Source organism: Ursus arctos, unplaced genomic scaffold (assembly GCF_023065955.2).
Source record: "Ursus arctos isolate Adak ecotype North America unplaced genomic scaffold, UrsArc2.0 scaffold_23, whole genome shotgun sequence".
NCBI classification, from domain to species: Eukaryota; Metazoa; Chordata; class Mammalia; order Carnivora; family Ursidae; genus Ursus; species Ursus arctos.
The window spans coordinates 36,730,045-36,750,191 of record NW_026622908.1 but is presented as its reverse complement, the minus strand read 5'-3'; the positions used below and the strand labels follow the sequence as shown (position 1 = coordinate 36,750,191).

General features: G+C 45.0%; 1 protein-coding gene across 2 annotated transcripts; it reads right to left on the bottom strand.

The window, feature by feature from the left end:
• Window positions 1-9,686: 9,686 nt before the first annotated feature.
• Window positions 9,687-19,912, bottom strand: FAM111A (FAM111 trypsin like peptidase A). Of its 2 annotated transcripts, none has more exons than XM_026487002.4 (3): window positions 19,801-19,912; window positions 14,876-14,993; window positions 9,687-13,332 (listed from the first exon to the last, which is right to left on the bottom strand). In XM_026487002.4, exons 2-3 carry the CDS (start codon window positions 14,954-14,956, stop codon window positions 11,551-11,553), a joined length of 1,863 nt encoding a protein of 620 aa, XP_026342787.3. In that variant the 5' UTR covers window positions 14,957-14,993; window positions 19,801-19,912; the 3' UTR covers window positions 9,687-11,550. The 2 variants fall into 2 exon arrangements, with proteins under 2 accessions (XP_026342787.3, XP_026342788.3); XM_026487003.4 differs by lacking the exon at window positions 19,801-19,912 and adding an exon at window positions 18,141-18,257.
• Between the last annotated feature and the right edge of the window lie 235 nt (window positions 19,913-20,147).

Here is a 20,147-nt window from a genome sequence, read left to right as displayed (position 1 = left end):
AAGTATAGATCCAGAACTATCAGTATTGTTTGAAGGGGATGCTGGAAGTACCAGGAAGAAAACAGAGCCTCACCGGCTCAATCCAGAAATTTGCAAGCAGAAAACGCCTAACCCAGAGGAGAGGGCTACCAGCAAATGTTAGACCAGCCATTTGAAAGGTGAGTAGGAAGTGGGAAGACACTGGCTCTTACTTATGTCCAGCTTCATTCTGTGTCTGGTCTTCTTGTATCTGCTATGTGAAAGATGGCAGTGTATTACAACAGAACAAAAATGCGTAATGACACAAGAGAGGGTTTGTATCTAGCCTGATTCATTTGTAAGAGGAAGTGAATATATAGATGGCATCAACCATCAGTTACGGTTATAAGGTATGTGTATTTTTGATAAGCTATGATGATTTATGATTTATAACAACCCACTTGGCAATCATAATTTATAATTATGTGTCAACAATAATAGTAATGTATTCGTGTATACATTTCTCAGATCTCCCAAGACGATCTAATTTCAAATAATCTGTACCATAAACCCCTGAAAACCTCAGACATTTTATTTTAGTATCCAAACTATGTCTCCCCAATTGCCTCCCGTTCCCAAGTGGCATACTAATCTTTAACCAAGTGAGGTGGCCAATTTGTAATTTGAAGTACGGCAGCTGTAATAAAACCTTACTAATTGAGACTGATTGGAATGAAGCCAGTCCGACCTGTTCAAAGGTATCATCTGATGATACGTCAAAAAGTGTTATCATGACTTAACACTAAGTTGGAATGAAAAAGGCATTCTCTTTTTCTGCGGCATGTTCATAGGCAAAAGTCATTCTTTTCTTCCAGTTACCTATGGCTCTGTATCAAATACCATACAAGTGGCTGAAAACAGCAACAAGCATTTATTTGGCACATGAATCTGCAATTTGGTGAGGGCTTAATGAGGACGGCTAGTCTCTGCTCCACAGGGAGCTCAAGACAGCTGGAGGGATGGCTGGGGGCTGGAATCATGGGCAGGCTTGCTCGTTCCCATCTAGTGCTTGATACTGGCTGTCATCCGGGAATTCAGCTGCGGCTACCTGCCCAACCGCCTACACGTGGCCTATGTTGCTGATTGGCTTCTTCACAGCGTAGAGGTTGGGTTCAAATGAGTATGACCCAATAGGAAGAGCCAGACAGAAGTTGCATTGCCTTCTCTTTAAATTATTTTTAAATAATTATACATTCACAGGTAGTTGTAAGAATTCAGACAGATCCCATGTACCTTTTCCGCCATGTTACCCAAAGGTAACATTTTACAAAACCATACTTAGCAAAGTATCCTACATGGGGTGCCTGGCTGACTCAGTCCGTAGAGTGTTTGACTTGATCTCAGGGTTTTAAGTTCGAGCCCCACGTTGGGTATAGAGATTATTTTAAAATAATAACATTAATAACATCTTTTTAAAAAGTATTATACTGTATCACTACTGATATTGACACAGTCAAGATATAGAATCATCATAATTCTGCTCCTTTATTGATATATCATTGTATCATATATAGACAAAATATAGACTTTGTATACAAGTGTATACAATACACATTTCTGTTACCACGAGGATCCACTGTGTGGCCCTTTTATAGCCACAACCAATCCTCCCCTACCATGCTGTCCTTAACCCCTGGCAATCACTAATAGATGCCCCAATCTATAATTTTGTCATTTTAGGAATGTTATGTAGATGGAATCATAGACTACATAATGTTTGGGGCCTAGTTTTTCCTACTCAGCATAATTCTCTAAAGATTCATCCAGATTGTTGTGCGTATCAAGTTTGTTCCTTTTTATTGTAAATAGCATTGCACGGTACAAGTGTACTGTAGTGCTCGCCCGCTGCAGGACATAGGGTTGTTTCTAGTTTGGGCCCTTATGCATGAAGCTGCTATGAACGTTCGTATACCAGGTTTTGCACAAACATAAAGTTTCCATTTCTTTGTGATAAATGCTCAGGAGTACAATTACAAAGTCCTATGTTTAGTTTTTTTTGGCATCTATATATCCTTTTTAATGCAATGTTTGTTCATGCCTTTTGCCATTAATATTTTTTAATGTTGCAGTTTGAGAGTTCTTGATATATATATAACCCTAATAACTCTCTGGTGGATATGTGGTTTGTAAATATTTTCTCTCCATCCGTAGCTTGTCTTTTCACCCTTTTTGTGGGGTCTTTCACAAGCGAATATTTTTAATTTTGAAGAAGTCCAACTTACCGAACTTTCCTTCTATGGTTTCTATTTTCTATGTTAATACTAGGAATTCTTTGGCTAGTCCTAGGATTTGAGTGTTTTCACCTGGCAGTTTTATGTTTAAAATCTATGATCCATTTTGAGTTAATTTTTGTATGAGAATGAAGTTTAGCTTGAATTTCTTCTTTTTTCCCCCTTCTTCCTTCCTTCCTTCCTTCTTTCCTTTCCTCCTTCCTCCCTTTCTTCCTTCCTCCCTTCCTCCCCCCTTCCCTCCTTCCATCCTCTCTTCCTTCCTTTCTTTTTTCTTTTTCCTCTTTCTTTCTTTCTTTCTTTCTTTCTTTCTTTCTTTCTTTCTTTCTTTCTTTCGATGTTCAATTGTTTCAGCACCATTTGTTGAAAAGGCTATCCTCCCTGCTTTGAATTGCTTTTGTATCTTTCTCAAAAATCAGACGGGCATATATATGTGGCTCTGTTTCTGGTTTCTCTGTTCTGTTCCTCTGTTCTCTGTGTGTCTGTCTTTCCACCAGGGCCACAGTGTTGATGAAGAAGCTGTATGATGCCTTGTTATAAACTGGGTAGACTGGTTCCTCCTACTTCATTCTTCTCTTTCAAAATTGTTTTAGTTATTCCAGTTCTTTTGATTTCCATATCAATGTTTGAATAATCTTGTCTCTATGCGCAAAATTACTTGCAAAATTATGTGCTGGGATTTTTTTTAAGGAATTGCACTGAAGCTGTATATCAATCATTTCACTATGCTGAGTCTTCAAATCCAGGAACACAATATGCTTCTCCAGTTAGATTTTTGATTTATTTTATTAGTGTTTTGCAGCTTTCAGTAGACATGTGCAGTGCATGTTTTGTTAAACTTATGTCCAAGTATTTTGTTTTGGGAGGAAATGCATGTAAGTGGCATCGTATTTTTCATTTTATTGTCCACATGTTTGTTGCTATGTAGAAATACAAAGGATTTTTGTATGTTTACCTGGTGTCTTGTGACCTTATATGAGTCCAAGTGTCGGTCTAGGAGCTTTTTTGCAGATTACTTGGAATTCACTGTCTGAAAATGGGACTATTTTATTTCCTCCTTTCTGACCTTTTTGCTTTTTGTTTCTCTTTCTTACCATATTATAATTCTTTTTTTTTAAAGATTTTATTTATTTACTTGACAGAGAGAGAGACAGCCAACGAGAGAGGGAACACAAGCAGGGGGAGTGGGAAAGGAAGAAGCAGCCTCCCAGTGGAGGAGCCTAATGTGGGGCTTGATCCCAGAACGCCAGGATCAAGCCCTGAGCCAAAGGCAGCCGCTTAACAACTGAGCCACCCAGGTGTCCCCCTTTCTTACCATATTATAATTCTTAAGAATTTCCAGTGCTATGTTGAATATGGTGGTGAGAATGAGCACTCTTGCACCTTGTTCCTGATCGTAGGGATATAGCATTTAGTTTTTCATTGTTAAATATGATATCAGCTGTAGTTGTTTCTTTCTTTTTTCTTTCTTTTTTAAGGGGGGGGCAGAGGGGGAGAGAGAGAATCTTAAGCAGACTCCACAGCCAGTGTGGAGCTTGCTGTGGGGCTCAGTCTCATGACCATAAGATCACAAACTGAGCCAAAATCAAGGGTCCCATGATTAACCAGTTAAGCCACCCAGACACCCCACTAGTTGTTTATTTCAAGTGTTCTTTATCAGGTTGAAGAAGTTCTCCTCTATCCCTCTTTTTCTAAGAGGTTTTTTTTGGTCACGAACATTGACTGAGTTTTGTCAGATTTTTTTTTCTGCATCGATTGATATGTTCATGTCACTTTTCTTCCCTGGTCTGTTAATATGGTAGATTGCATTGATTGGTTTTCAAATATTGAACCAGATTTATAGCCTTGAAATAAACTCCACTTAGTCATGGTGAGTAATGCTTTAATATATTGCTGGATTTTAACTGTTAATATTTTGAGGCTTTTGGGGCATAAAATTATGAAAGGTATTGGTTTATAGTTCTCGCTCTCTCTCTCTCTACTATCTTTGTATGGTTTTGATATCAGGATAATACCAGCTTTACAAAATGAAGCATTCCACCCTCTTCTACTTTCTGGAAAAGGTTGTATATATTGGTGTTAATTCTTCTTTAAAAGTTTGGTAGAATTCGGGGCTCCTGGGTGGCTCAGTTGTTAAGCGTCTGCCTTCGGCTCAGGGCGTGATCCCAGGGACCTGGGATCTAGCCCCGCATCAAGCCCTGCATCGAGCCCCGCATTGGGCTCCCTGCTCTGCTGGGAGCCTGCTTCTTCCTCTCCCACTCCCCCTGCTTGTGTTCCCTCTTTCGCTGGCAGTCTCTCTCTCTGTCAAATAAATAAATAAGATCTTAAAAATAAAAAAAATAAAATAAAAGTTTGGTAGAATTCTGTAGTTCATTAGTAAACTGTATTGTGTTTTAAATTTTAATTGTTCATTGCTGGTGTATAAGAAACCACATAGTAACTGTGTACACACAGTGATAACAATGTTACTATTGCTTATTAGCTCTAGGAGATTTTGTTGTTGATGATTCTTTGGGATTTTATACATAGTACATAGACAATCATGTCATCTGTGAATAAAGATAATTTTATTTCTTTCTTTCCAATTAGTACCACTTTTGCATCCTTTTCTTGTCAAATTGCATTGGGTAGGACTTCCGGGTGATGCTGAAGGGGTGAGAGCAGACATCCTGGCCTTGTTTCTGATCTTAGCAGGAAGCACCAAGTTTCTCACCATGAAGTATGTTAGCTGTAGGTTTTTGTAGATGTTCTTTATCAACCTGAAGAAGTTCCCCCACTATTCCTAGTTTGCTGAGAGTTTTTACAAATGGGTATTGGAATTTGTCAAATGCGTTTTCTGAATCTATTGATATGATCATATCATTTTTCTTCTTTACCCTGCTGATGTCATTACATCAATGATCAATTAATTTTTTAAGGTTGAACCAGCCTTGCGTGTCTGGAATAAATCTCTCTCCTCTGCTGATTTTAATCTGTATTTTTTCACTGTAGGAAACCATAACCATGAACATAACAGTTTTCTGACTTCTGTGGATCTTTTATAAAATGAGTGAACCTAAAGGTGGTCTTTGTGACCCTCCTGAACTTGCGCCCTGTCGCAGTCTTGGCCAACAGGGAGCTCAGAAGCTAACAGGGCCAGTTAGGGATGCCCTACATTTGCCCTTTGCCATGTAATTTAACATATTCACAGGGTCCAGGAATTGGGATGTGCCGTCTTCGTAGGGATGCTCTCCACATTGCCCACTCAACTCACTTGTCATCTTTCGTCCTGCTCATACTCTGTGCTGGGTGTCCCACTTTCATCTTCCAAGAGACACTTTCTGGCCACACCTGACATTACGACTTGGGAAATCTCAGGGAACTCACCACATAATGGACTGTTCTGGATGCATGGTCACTTGATGTCTCAAGATCAGATGTTCCCCTGTTAACAGGGCCCAGTAGTACACCAGGAGTTGCTATGCAAAAGGCGTACAATTCTCCACTGCAAATGACATGATCTTGCTGCAAAACCCCAGGCGTCTATCTTGTGATTCTCCCCCTTGGGTTTGCCATAAACTCCACGTGGTATCTTTGCCCTCATCTGACACTTGTAACGTCACAGGTTCAGCTAGGCTGCACCGTCCAAGTTCCAGCACTGTTTGTTTTTTCACCGTAGCCAAGGTCTGCAGAACCCTTTACTAATCAGAGCTTCATGGAAAGCCTGCCTGTCACCCTTGTAAATGGGCTAAGACGGTACAGGGAGGTATGGAATATGCTCCCTTCAGAAACCCAAGAGGCAGTGTACCCCCTTCTTCATAGTGAGGTACACGAGATTCAATAACTTATCTCTTGCTTTGTATGAGATGTCCTGGCACAGCCCTGATTTAGTGGGCTGCTGATTCTTCGTAGACTTGATCTCCTATCATTTGAAATGTGTGTCTACCATGACCTCTAAATGTACTGGCTACTTCTTGCTCATCTGGCCTGAGTAGCATGATGTCATTGACAGAGTGGATTGATGTGATGGTCTGCAGGAAGTATAAATAGCCCAGACTTTTTCTATCTATATTGTATCAAAAGAGGAGAGTGTTAGTATAGTCTTGGGCGAAACTAAAAAAGTATATAGTGTCATCTGTTCCATGTGAGTTGAACTGCTTATGGATCCCCTTTTCTGATAGTGACAGAAAAGAACACATTAATCCAGTCAATGGCCACACACCGTGTACCTGGGGCAGTGCCAATTTCCTCTAGCACTGTGATATCACAGATCTGGCACACCGGCCTACCCCTTGGTTTGACTTTGCAGAAGTCAACGGCTGTTCTTCAGACTTACTATTTTTCTGCAGGGGTCAACTAACAAATTAAATGCATATATGACAGGGGCCACTTTTCCTATATTCTTTAGATCCTTAAGGACTACACTCTATATTCATGCCCTCCCCCGGTGAAGTCAATGAAAAATGGGGGCGGAGTTCTCTAAGGACTCTAGTTCTGATGAGATAAAAACTGGAATTCAGGATTTGAAAAGGGGACATGGCATTAAGAAACATCCCTAGCTCTCGGTGGGGACTAAATTCTGGAAGTGGAGCAGACCAGAGGTCGACAGAGCCTTCTGTGCCTCAGTCTCCTCTCAGTTTTGTGCCCGACTGAATGAAGATGATCTGATTGCATTCTGTCGGAAGATAGGGAGACTCCCGCCCCGGGAGGAAAACCACAAGATCCCGGTGTTGATGCAGGTGATAAAGCAATTGCCACTTTTTCATGTAAACTGCAAGAAGCCAGAGAAAGGCTGGGGGAGGCCCTGAGTATACATACCGTTTGCATTTGACTAGCAAGGCCTTTGGATCCTTCCTTTGTTAGTAAATGAGTCTGAGTCGAACTGCCCTAAGGAGGAGCTGCCAGGTGAAAGAGACAGCCTCAGGTCCGGAAGTCAGTTTCAACAGGGCTTAGCAACAGGTCAATGGCTGCCTTCGCTTAGAAGGGGTGCGCTACTAGCTGCGTCCAGCAGGTGGCGATGTTGCACCAGGAACCGGCCTCTCTGCGCGCTCCAGCGGGCTTTCCGTAGTTAACCAAAACTGGGATTTTCCTTTCTTCTTTGGAAATTCTGGACTCGTCAAAGGGGGCAGAGAAATGGTTTGGGGACAAGCTACATGTCCAACATGAAACAGTTCCTTATCAACTCCCCAACAGCAATCCATTGAATCCACCCAAAAAAACATCCACAGTAACGCTTCAGTTTTCCTTCCCCACCTCAGTCTTGCCTAAGCCCCATTACTTGGTTCAGAGGGCCTTTCCTCCCATTCCAGTGCAATGCAAATCAAGGGCTCCATGGAGGAGCCCTGGGAAGTTCAGGGTGGTGCGGTAGGTTTATGGAGGGTGGAAAGAGAGGGCAGGGGAGGAGAGAACACAGAGTTGTCAGTCTCTTTCCCTCCTTTGTCCTCTCGCTCCAGGGGTCAGCACCGAAGCCCCAGAAATAGTTCCACTCCGAGTACCTCTCGGTGTCTGGTGAGCACCAAGGCCCAGGGACCCCTTTCTGCCCCTACACAAGCTGCTTCAGCGCCACCCCTCACCCCTGTGCCCCAAACCTTTTCCTCTTCTGGGACAAGGAAGTTTCATGATTTGGCGGTAAGTTTGGGTCCTTCCTCCTGTATTTACAGAAGTGTGTATGGCCTTTGGTCCCCTTTGGGGACAGGGTGATGTCAGCTTCATCTCTAATTGTCTTTCTCCAAAAGCAGCTTTGAGGTTTTGGTAGAGAGGAGAGAGGGCATCAGAGGTGAGGAGAGAGAGGAAATGCTTTTATTTTTGGTTTTGAGTAGCTGGGGGTGGTTTGGGGTGGACCAAATGAACTTTCAATGTTTCGGTTGTCCCAAAGCAAGTTCTAGTGAGCATTGTGGACAGAGTCAAGAAGTTTAGTGGAGGCCGGGAAGGGGCTGGAGAGGACTGGGGCTTGGCGAACAAGTGACAAGTGGCTCCTACGTGAGGGAGAGGTGGACCCAAAGGAGGCACTGGTTCGAAGATGGGCTGCAGCCCGGAGGGAGCCTGATCTGCTCGGTGGTCTTCTTTCTCCCGTTCCTTTGGCCCATCACCCCCAACTGTCCCATCCCAGGCTTTTCAGATCTGCACATCTTCCTTCTCTTCTTCTGCTTCTTCTCCTCCACCCCTCACCCCACGGCTTTCTTTCTAGGCTGTGTTCAACCTCGCTCTCTTTTCCCTGGTAAGGACCCCAGTCATTGGATTTAGGGTGGGCCCTAAATCCAGGATGGTCTCATCTAGAGATCCTCAATCTAACTACATCTGCAGACTCTATTTCCCAAAATTCACAGCCATATTCACAGGTACTGATGATGAGGTTGTGGAATACAGGTGAGGTTCAGTGGGGTGGAGTCCGGAGCCGACGACCAAGAAAGAATTCTTGAGACGTCTTTGGTGCAAAATTGGTGGTTTATGAAAGCACGGGGACGGGACCTGTGGGCAGAAAGAGCTGCTGCCCCGGGTTGTGAGGGGTGGCTGATTATATACCATGGGGTTGGGGGAGGTGAGGAAAAAGGGAGGCTGAGAAAGCACTTTCATATGTCAAAGAAGACTCGCAGGACACTGGAGGCCCCACCACCATCAAGCCAAGGCTGTTTACACTATCACTGTGTCCTTATCAATGAGCTGCAGGTACCTTCATCTGTCAAAGAAGACTCGCAGGATATTGGAGGCCCTGCTATTGTCAAGCCAAGGCTGTTTACACTATCACTGTGTCCCTATCAATGAGCTGCAGGTCCTTTCCTTAGTTTTAGGGCAGTTTTAGTGCCCAGGAATGTTGCATACATGGGGGGGGGGGCGGTGCAGGGTGTCAGCTTCTGCTCTGTCTTCAGCCAGCCTTCTGTTCCCTCATCACTAATGGTTAGGACTTGACATATCTTTTTGGGAAACAGTTCAGGCCGCTACAGCCTTTAACTTCTTCGTTATGTTACCTAAATATCAATATATTTCTTCCCATGAAAGAGTCCTGGTTAATATTTCCCTAGGTTTCTGGACTCCTCTCTCCCTTTCAGAAGTTCAGAGCCCAAAAGTCTTATAAAGGTAATTCAGTGGCTTTATTCTCCCGACAGAATCCAGACTGATACTGTAAGTATGTACACATCCAAGACAGCCTGCATTTCATGAATAAATCCCATCATCCCCAAAAGAATACCAGGCATGCCAACACTATTAGGAGGCCTACAGTCCAAAAAACAAAAACAAAACAAACAAACAAACAAAAAAACCCCCACAAAACCCTGACACCACAAAATGCTAGTGAGGACGTGAAGCATTCACTGTTGCTGGGAAGGGAAAATGGTACAGCCACGCTGGAAAACAGTCTGGCAGATTCTTACAGAGTTAAACACAATCTTACCATACAGTCCAGTGATCACAATCAGGTATTTACCCAACTGAATTGGAAACTCAGGTTCACACACACGTCTGTACGCAAATACTTACAGCAGCTTTATTCATAATCACCAAACACTGAAGCAGCTAAGATATGTTCCAAAAGGTGAATACAAGAGAATATTGTTCAATAGCAAGAATAAATGAGCTCTCAACCCACAACAAAATGCAGCACAACCTTAGTTGAATATTGCTAAGCGAAAGAAGTCAAGCTGAAAAGTCTCCAGACTGTATGATTCCACCCCGGTGCCATTCTGGAAAAAGGCAAAACTATAAAGACAGTCAAAGGATCCCTGGGTCCCAGGGGTGCAGGGGAGAGGAAGGGAGAAGCAGGTGAAGCACAGGGGGCTTTTAGGGTGGTGAAAGAATTCTGTACAATATTGTGATGGTGGAGACATGACATTGTGCCCTTGGTAAGACCCACAGAACTCACAGCATGGACAGTGACCCTGGATATATGCAAATTTTAAAAAAGATGTATTCATTTATTTATTTAGAGAGACAGACAGCATGAGCAGGGGGAGAGGCAGAGGGAGAAGGAGAGAATCCTCAAGCTGACTCTGCACTGAGCACAGAGCCAGATGCAGGGCTCAATCCTGAGACCCTGCGGCCACAACGTGCGCCAAAATCAAGAGTTGGTCGCTTTGCCAACAGGGCCACCCAGGTGCCCCAATATATGCAAATTGTAGATGTCACTTAGGTTGAGAGGTGAAAGAGCGGAGACGGTGACAAGAGAACCTAACTGCCCTACAAATGGACAAAACACCTCACTGAAGGGCACAGAAGAACAGGTGCTGACCCCCGTCACTTTGGGAGTGAGTCTGTAAGACTAGAGGCAAGAGAGATGGTACGCGCACGCCGCACCGTAGTTGACCATGTTATTTCGCGCCCCGGGAAGGTGAACAATGCTGATGCCGCTTTGCATGAATACCGAATTAAACAATTAAGAGGGAGGGGGATGTTCAGAGCCCAGTTTCTCACTGTTGGACTGGGAGTTCACCGATGAGCAAGGGAGGCGGCGAAAATGACCCACGTGGGACTGGACTGCAGCGGGAGACATTGGGAAGCATGTCCAACTTCTTATACATCCAGACAGTTACATGTAGGAATGTTTGTAGATACACGTATATGCAGTAGCTTCCCCCTTATCTGCGGGGTATACATTCCAAGACCCCTAGGGGATGCCTAAAAGCGATATATACTGTTTTTTCCTCTACACACAGACCTATGATGAAGTTTAATGTATAAATGAGGCACAGTGAGAGATCAGCAATACCTAATAAGATAGAACAATTATAGCAATATACTGGAATAAAAGCTATGTGAATGCCGTCTCTCTCCCTCTCTCAAAATACCTTATTGTACCACTCTTCCTTCTTGTTATGATGTGAGATGGTAAAGCCCACCTGATGTTCCATAAATGAGTGAAGCCATATGATAATTGTCTTTCTCTGCTTGACTTATTTCACTTAGCATAATCTCCTCCAGTCCCGTTCATGTCAATGCAAATGTTGGGTAATCGTTCTTTTTGATGGCTGAGTAATATTCCATGGTATATATGGACCACATCTTCTTAATCCAGTCATCTGTTGAAGAGCATCTCGGCTCCTTCCACAATTTAGCTATTGTGGACAATGCTGCTATGAACAATGGGGTGCATATGGCCCTTCTCTTCACTACGTCTGCATTGCTTGACTTTAAAAAGGGGTTCACAGCCCACCTGTTAGGATTACAGTCTTCATGTGTTTCGAGAAGTAGTGCATTGGAAGTTCTCTATAACAGTAATTTTTTAAATGAAAGTACCATTTTGGAATTTAGGAAAGGAACGCGTTGCCTATGGAATACCAACCCCAGGGGTAATCCCCTTGAAGCGAGTAAATAAGCTGAATTCTCACCATCCTCAATACTCATCACTCATCATTTCCACATCCTGCTGATTTATGCATTCTTCTGTATATGGCTGATTCATACGCACTTCTGTATACGACTGATTCATACATGCTTCTGTAAACCACTGTCCATGGTTCTGCTTCATATCAAGGAGGATGGATTCCATAGTACAGCCAAACTCGATGATATGAGAGAACCCAATCTGGTATTTGTAAGTGAAGCCAGCGGTATGCATGGCTACCAATGAACCTTTTGCATCAAACACTGGGGAACCAGAAGCCCCAAAGTAAAAGGAGGTGTCATAGGTAATCACATCGGGATTGTGAGCTATGTCCTGGAAGCTTCTTTGAGTGTACATATGGATATACTGCATATCGTCACTGCTACCCCCACCCCCTCTAGCCTGAGGATGTTCCTGAACTTTCCCTGCTCGCTGCTCCAGAGGGATCACAGTGCAAGCATCACTAGACTTTGCCTCTCCATACGGGTGGCCGATGATATATATCAGCCCGCTAAGGGGGGCGGGGGCAATCCTATGATAGAGTCCCGAAGGTACTTGCTGTCCGTTGGCCTTCAGTTGCAGAACGGCATAATCGAGGGTTGTATTGGACACCATAAACCAAGGCTCAGTAAAAAAGCAGTTCTCTTCTTTCTCGGGGGGCCCTTCGTAACTAAACGTCACCCTTACGCACTGACCAATTATGTCTGCCCACTTACTTGGGTCTATTCCTTCTCCCACGATGTCATTTACTACGTGCCGACAAGTTAAAATGAACAGCCTATCAAAAACAAAGCAGGTGGCAGAACCCCTGTTTCCATTGTTGTCCCATGACAGGTACCCAACGGAGTCACTGAGATGAGAAAGAAGTTTGTGCATTTTAACTGGGGTAGAGTTTTTTGTCAGTTTCCCGAACTGTACTTTATGCAATTGAAATAATGAAGCCTTGTTCTTTTTATTTTCCAATTTTTTCTTGAAGGTATCTCTGAATTTTTCACTTTCTCTCTTCAAACTGGGGTACTGAGCCACAATTTCTTCTCTCAACACACTGGTGTTTCTTTCCTCCGACTCCAAATTCTGAGCAGCAGCTGCTGCAGAGCCCGTTCTCGTCTCAACCTCAACCTCAAAGAGCTTACCTTCTAGGTTGTCAACAGTCTGAGAGCTTTCTAGAATGGAGTCATGGTTTTTGATGAGTCTCCAGTCCTCTTTCTCCAGAAAGGGGAGAAACCTGCCATCCTTGCACACAGCGTCCTTAATGGTTTCTCCTTTGAAAGCGTAGACACAGAGTTTGCACCCTTCTTTGTGAAGATGACTGCACGTAACTATCTTTTTCTTTCTCTTCCCAATCGCGTGAATATAAAATTTGACACAGTCAGGGGACGCCTTGTCATGCCGGCCAAATACCGGGTTCTCCTCTTTCTGCCTGCTTCGACTCTGGGCAAATGTGATCAGCACGTGGCAGCTTTCAGGAAAGCAACTGAGGGGCATTCCAAGATTTAGGTACCCTTCAATTCCTTCCGTGCCAAGCACCAGCATTTCTTTGCCCTGCTGAGTTTTAATTTCCTTCTTGACGGCCCTGAGAGTGTTGAGTGCTGCGTATAGGCTATCCCCTTCACTATGTGTGAGCACGTGTTTCCTGGCGTTCACAGCCAAGGTGATGTAAATTGTCTTGTTACGGGGCACGGTCTGGTGTTTGGGTCCTTGAGCCTGGGTGTTTGTTATATCTTTTGGACCTTTTTTAGAGCCCATCTTCATTTGAGGAATATTGGAATTATTCTCTTCGTTTTTATTGACCTAAAAATAAATGTTAAATGCTTTAAAACTCTGAATACAACCTTACACAAGGAGGATTCATCAAATAGCAGAAATCCCCTGAAAAACTAGGAGCATTTGATTTCTATGCCTGAATGAGACATTTTTCCCAAGTCACATTCATCATGGCACTGGCGTGGACAGACACGAGTTCACAGAGCGGCAAGGTCGCTTGCTGGTCATGGAAATAACAAGGCAGGATGGTTGTAAAGATTCAGTGTGACGTCATGGGTGACAAAACCTAGCACGATGACTGGCACATTAACAGATTAACTTTTATTTCCCTTCTTTGTAATGGTGCTAATATTCTGGATCAAAAAAAAAAAAGGAACATAACGCAGTATAAGTTCACTCTGGGCACGACATAACAAACTCTCAAAGAACATCGCTTCAGCCCAGTGTTGTCAGAAACATCCTTGTTGGAAGGCTATAATGGATTTCCAACTATTCAGAAGATTCTGGGGCAGACACAGACATTTTTAAATAAGGGAACCGGGTCGTACATGGTTATTCGCTGGCTCTATCACGAAGCAGGACAAAGAGAAGCATAACTAGGTTTGTCTCGGTTTCCCTAGATACTTGGATAGTCTAGTGACAACCAGAGGAAAGAAAACAAACGAAAGCTTTTATGCTGCTTCCTCAAATTCTCCAAATGCTCAGCCCACTTCTTGATAAATGCAAGGAGCATTTCAGACTCAGGAAAGAATATGAGGGTTTGATATGATAACACAGCCCCTTTAATAGAAAGAGCCCTGACTTAATGTCAGTAAATGTAAGTGCAAGTCTTCCCTCCACTTCTGCCTCAAGCAAGGAGTCATTTCTCTCTCCGCATAAATAGACTGAGGATAATAAATCCTCCCTCCCTGCCTAATAAGGTTATGATCAGGATGATTATTTTAAAATTTGTTTCATAAACTAGAAAGCACGGTACAAATGTAGGTTATTACTGTGGTCAAACAGATTAGCCACATTTGGGAGAGTAGATATTTTCATGCGACGAAATAGTATCGATTTTTTTATTCCATAGTTGACTGTAACACATTGTAGTAGATTTGTTGTTGTTGTTCAGGAAGTGTTACAATAGCTTGTTATTGCAGGCTGCTTTGATGTGGCCAAGATTTGCATTAAAACTATTAGGACTAGAAAATAGGACAAAATGGATGAGAAAGATATTAACTTAATATCCTCAACCTACAAGGAGGTAGTTTCTTTCTTTTTTTTTTTTTTTTAACATTTTATTTATTTATTTGACACAGAGACAGCCAGTGAGAGAGACAGCCAGTGAGAGAGAGACAGGCAGGGGGAGTGGGAGAGGAAGAAGCAGGTTCCCAGCGGAAGAGCCTGACGTGGGCCTCGATCCCAGGACTCCAGGATCACGCCCCGAGCCGAAGGCAGACACCCAACGACTGAGCCACCCAGGCGCCCCAAGGAGGTAGTTTCTTGGCAGAAAGCGCTGTGACACCCAGTGTCCAGGAGGGCTATGTCTCATATTGGCATATTCCATAAATGGTATTTACAAACATACCTGGGGGAAATAGTGCTCGATTTTCATATTACTCTTCTCATCAAATGCGATCTTCTGTGACCTGCGCTTCTTAGGGCTCATGATGGCTTGAAGATGAAGACACAGTTCCTCCGAAACACTAATTCCAAAAAGGTTCAAGTTAGAGTGGTATTCTCAGAGCTATGTTAATTGTAGAGGATAACACTGATGGGCACCCCACATCCCCCCCTTCCCCTTCACCTCTAGCGTCCCTCTCTTCAGAGACGTTCACTTAGCAAGTAGGGAGTTTACCCAACAACTACAATCACCCCGCAGATAAAAGCTCCCTTTTATAGAGCACTGCCTGTCAGGTACTAAAGTCAATACTTGACAGAAATTATCTCCAATTGCCAATTCCCCCAGAAACCATGCAAAGCTGGTATTTTTGCTTTTTGCAGATGAAGAAACTGTAACTCAGAGAAGGCAGGTGACCCTCAAGGCCAGAGCCCTGGGGCAGAGCTGGAATTCAAATGCAGAAGGGTTTGTGGTGTGAGAATTCAAAACTGTGTGCTAGTTACACTGATGTTAACCCCGGTTAAGGTGCACACGGCACAGGGACGGTGTAATTAGAGGGGAATGGAGGGGAAAAGAACCGCAAAGACAAAATAATCTTGGAATGAGAGTCTGCCTGGGAAGATAGTCAGGAAGTTTAGTTGCTTCTTGGTTTTTTTTTTTTGTTTAAAGGGATATTTTTCCTTCTGTCTTTCCTCTGATGTCTGCCCAGAACAGAATGAACAATGTAGATAAAACAGAGAAATCTTCACTAGCAGTAAATAGAACAAAAGCCATGGAGGGCAGCAGCTCTCTTGTTTTCAGATCTCAACATGTACCACGATGCCTGGCATGTAGCGAGCTCTCGATAAAGACTCATTTGTGGGGCGTCTGGGTGGCTCAGTCGGTTAAGAGTCTGCCTTTGGCTCAGGTCATGATCTCAGGGTCCTGGGATCTAGTCCTGCATTGTCTGCTTCTCCCTCTCCTGTTCCCCTTGCTTGTACCCTCTCTCTCTCCCTCTGTCAAATAAATAAACAAAATAAAAAAAAAAAAGACACATTTGTAAAGATCCAACGAAGGAATGGAGTATGCACGTGAGATGCTACGACCTCTCCTAAGTGCTTTTTAAATAAATTACCTCATTTAATTCTTCCAACTCTGCATGATCGGTATTCTTAGTTCCATTTTACTAATAAAAAACTTGAGCATCCAGAGAGATTATAAACTATTTACTCAAGGTCACAGAGCTCCAGAGAGTATACTTTTGATTATGAACATTTTCAAATAAGAACAACAACAAAAAGAGGAGAATGACTCTGCGTATGCCTATCACATGGAGTTAATGATTGTTCATTTTGTGATAAATTTCCATCACCTTTTTATTTTCCTAGATTATTTTACACTTAGATACATCGTGATATTTTATCCCTAATTATCTCTTTCCAGCTCTACAAATTAAGCACTTTTTCTCGCATAATCACAACACTGATTTATTTGGACGAAGACCCACTTGAGGTCCACAGGTTGTCTTTCATGATGATGTCTCTTAAGTCTCTTTCATTCTAGAAAAAACCCTGATTTATTGACGAGCACAGAGAAGTTGTCTGCAGAACGTTCACCTCCTGGGCTGCTTCTTCATGTTGTTAGCTTACACTCTAGCCCATCTGTTTCCTGTCCAGGGCAAGTTCTCGAAAGACTATGACTATTCTAAACATCTCACTGTGGAGCGGGACCTGTGGCTTCATTCCTCACTGGTAACGAGCTACACAGGAAAGTCCGGCGTCTCTGAGCCTAACTCTCCTGTTTGTAAAATGAGCAGTGAGTCTAAGTGAGGTACAGAATCTGCAGGTGCTGCATCCGTGTGAATTTTTATAAGACCACCTGGGTTCCAACGTCAGATTACCATTTACTGGCTGCCTGACCTTGGGCGTGTTAAGGAACCGCTGTCTATCTCATTGTCCACAGCCCCAGGATGGGAAGAGCGGTAGAATCCGACTCCCTCGTGAAGATTAAGAAATACAACGCATGAAAAGCCTTTATTACCACGCCTGGCACATAACAGATTGCCCAGTAAATATTACTACTATTACTATTAGTCAATATCGATACTTTTTTTTTCTTTTTTTAAAAGATTTTATTTATTTATTCGACAGAGATAGAGACAGCCAGCGAGAGAGGGAACACAAGCAGGGGGAGTGGGAGAGGAAGAAGCAGGCTTATAGCAGAAGAGCCTGATGTGGGGCTCGATCCCATAACGCCGGGATCACGCCCTGAGCCGAAGGCAGACGCTTAACCGCTGTGTCCCCCAGGAGCCCCCACAGGGATACTTTTTAAAGGCAGAGAACCTGGGGAAACAGAAATAGATACCTATCCCTGGGCTGTGTTGTAAGATCCTTGAAGGCAAGAACTTACTGCCCAACAATTAAGAGAATCTGGGGTTTCAGTGTGTCCCTTGATGATGACCCAATCTTAGGGGGCTGAGAGAGAACCCAGGAGATTTAGGAGTGATTATTATATGGAGCAAAAAAGGACTATGAAATGGACTGAAAGAAATGTGAATTTTGCACTACACTGGGATGAACTCGAGCATTCACAGTGGAAAGGGGCAAGAGATTAAGAAAACACCCCAACATTCCCCCCTCCTCAGCATCATTTCCAGTATCCAGCGTGAACCACCTCATAGCAAATGTGAACTGTCCTTAGCGAGGTATCCTACCTACTCCAGCTCTCAGAGTTGGAGAAGGCTCTGCTGAAGGGCTTGCCCTATGTCCTCCCGTAAGGAGATAAAGAAGCACAGCCTGTCCTTGGTCCCTTTCCTGCCCACCACAGGCTCTCCCTTGGAATTCCTCCCGCACTCATCTCTCTCTTCCTCTCTTCCTCTCTCCCTCCCCACCCTCCCTCTCCTTCTCCCCCTTCTAGCTCTTCCCCGCCCCTTTCTCCCTCACTCCTCCCCTTCCTCTCTTCCTCTTTTCCCTCCTCTCTCCCTCTTCTCCCCCCTCCCCTCTCCCTCTTCTCCCCCTCCTCTCCGGAGCAAGTGGGCAGAAGAGAGCCAGACTGTAGGAGAGGGATCGGGTCTTGGCTGACCTAGGCCTCCAGCAAGGCCGCCACCCCGCTCCCCCAAGTACATGGCCTGACAAGCAGCACCGCGGAAACCAAAGCCGGGCCTTCTGGGCCCCGCGGGTGGGCGGCGCTGTCCCGCCCAGGCCGGCAGACCCCGGCCCCTCCGCCCCAGCCCCTCCGGCTCCCGCGCGCTCACCCACTCCTCGCCCGCCGCCAGCACTCGGGACTTGAATCCAGCGCCCAGCCGAGGTCGGTGCTTATTGGAGGAAGCCGCGGCCTCTGAGCCCGAGCGCGAAGCCGGCCTGGGAGGGGCGCCCCTGCAAGCTGGGTGGGCGGAGCGAGAGCGCGAGCGCGAGCGGGAGCGGGGGCGGAGCGCGAGGCCCCGGCGGAGGTTCGAGAAGGTGCCCCGCCCTTTGCGATCCGGGGCTCGGCGGGCTCTTGGGTTCCTTCCACTTTCACATCTGCCCGGCCTCTAACCGCCTCAGCCTCCGCCTCCACACACCTCTCCCCTCCGCCAGCCCTGGGTCTTCGCTTCTTTGGACACCCTGGGAAGCGGGCCTGGCTGTTGGGGGTCTCCGGAATAAAGTATTAGCGTATTTGTCTCCGTCCCTCCAGCCCGAAACAAAACCTTCCCAACGCCTTCCGTCCCCACGGCCGGTTTGAGAAACAGACACGGGAGTCTACACAAGGTGTCTCCCACACAAGGACAGACACAACTGACGAGGGTAGAGACCAGCTGCTGTATTGCTAAGAAGGCGGATCTTTGTCAAATATAGACCTGGTCAAATTTTGGCCAGATAATCAAAAGAAAGGATTCCTTAAAAGATTTCTTTGCTCTCAAGGGCAAAATAAACTCAGCACTTGGGGTAGGCAACGAAAAGAAGCTAGGGCCGAACCGCCTCACGCAAGATCCACTTTTCCCCACCTTTGGGTTCAGAAAGCACCGGCGAGAAAGTTCAGGGGACCTCAGAGGGACACACTGATCTGGAGTTGTGGCGGCAGAAACTGACTAGGTGGTGCGAGGCCTCCAAAGATGTCAAATGCTGGCTCCCAGAAATCTGGACAGAACCCTCTGTTGATAAAACAAAGCTAAGCCTGCTGCTCCTTGAGGTCGTGGGGAGCAGAATCTTGGTCGTGTCTCAGAAAGGGGAGAGCAAGGTTGGGCTCTTTACTGCGATTTCGAAGTCTGGTTTAAGTCGGCTCTTGAATGTGGAGGATTGGTTAGGATAGGGGAAGCACTGGGGGATAGTTTGGGATTGGTGGATGACAGGCAAGGATTTTCAAGGTTTGGGATGGAAACTGTACTTTGATATTTTCAACTGAAGAGTGCTTGGGTCTTTGAGGCAAACGTTTCCTGGGACAGTAAATTGATGTTGATGAAAAGAGTAGATAAGTCGTATTAATGTAGTTAGCAAGCTGTGCGAATGTAGATGGCTTCAGCGCTCTTAATGATGAACGTGCCATTTGTCACTTAGAGTATTGACTATTTTATCTTGGAAAGAAGCTCACTCAGGAAAACACATTTGACATGATCTGTTTGCTGCACACAGAATTCAGACACAGGCTGATCCTCTAAGGAAACAGTTGCATAAAGTTAACGTTGGGTCTTCAAAAACACATCAGTTTTTAAAATCAGAACCTGCTCTCCCCTTGGGCACTGCAAAAGAAATATGCATCCTTTTATTTTATTCTAAGTTTCCAGGCACAGACCTCAGTCCTTTCAGAAAACAACGGTATCCCGGTGTACGCTTTCTTCTGCCCCCCTTCCCCCAGTCTCAGCTTTTTCCGCTTCGTGTCCCTGTCGATAAATTTTCTCTAAACTCTAAGTCAGCTCTAGGACGAAAGGAGTAACTCACCGAAGAGAAGAATTCGTCCCAAACCTAGCCGTCACTCGCCTGCACTCGCGACTCCGGGGGGATCTTTGCCTCCAGCCAGGAATTCGCCTGTCCGCGCACCTGACCCGAGGAAGGAGAGATCCTGAATCGCTTTGCTCTCATTGGACGGCTGCTCTCCTACCGCGGAAGCCGATTGGTCGCGCTCCAGCGGCCAAGTAGAGCGCGGGAAAGGGAGAGGGCACACCCTCGCGCGGCAAAGGGCACAGAACCCCAGTTAGGAATCGGGGCTGCGGGAGTCCGCGCACCCGCGCACCCGCCCTCCCTAAGCGTTCGTAGTCGCGGCGAGCAGGACCTGCCTCACTATGCTG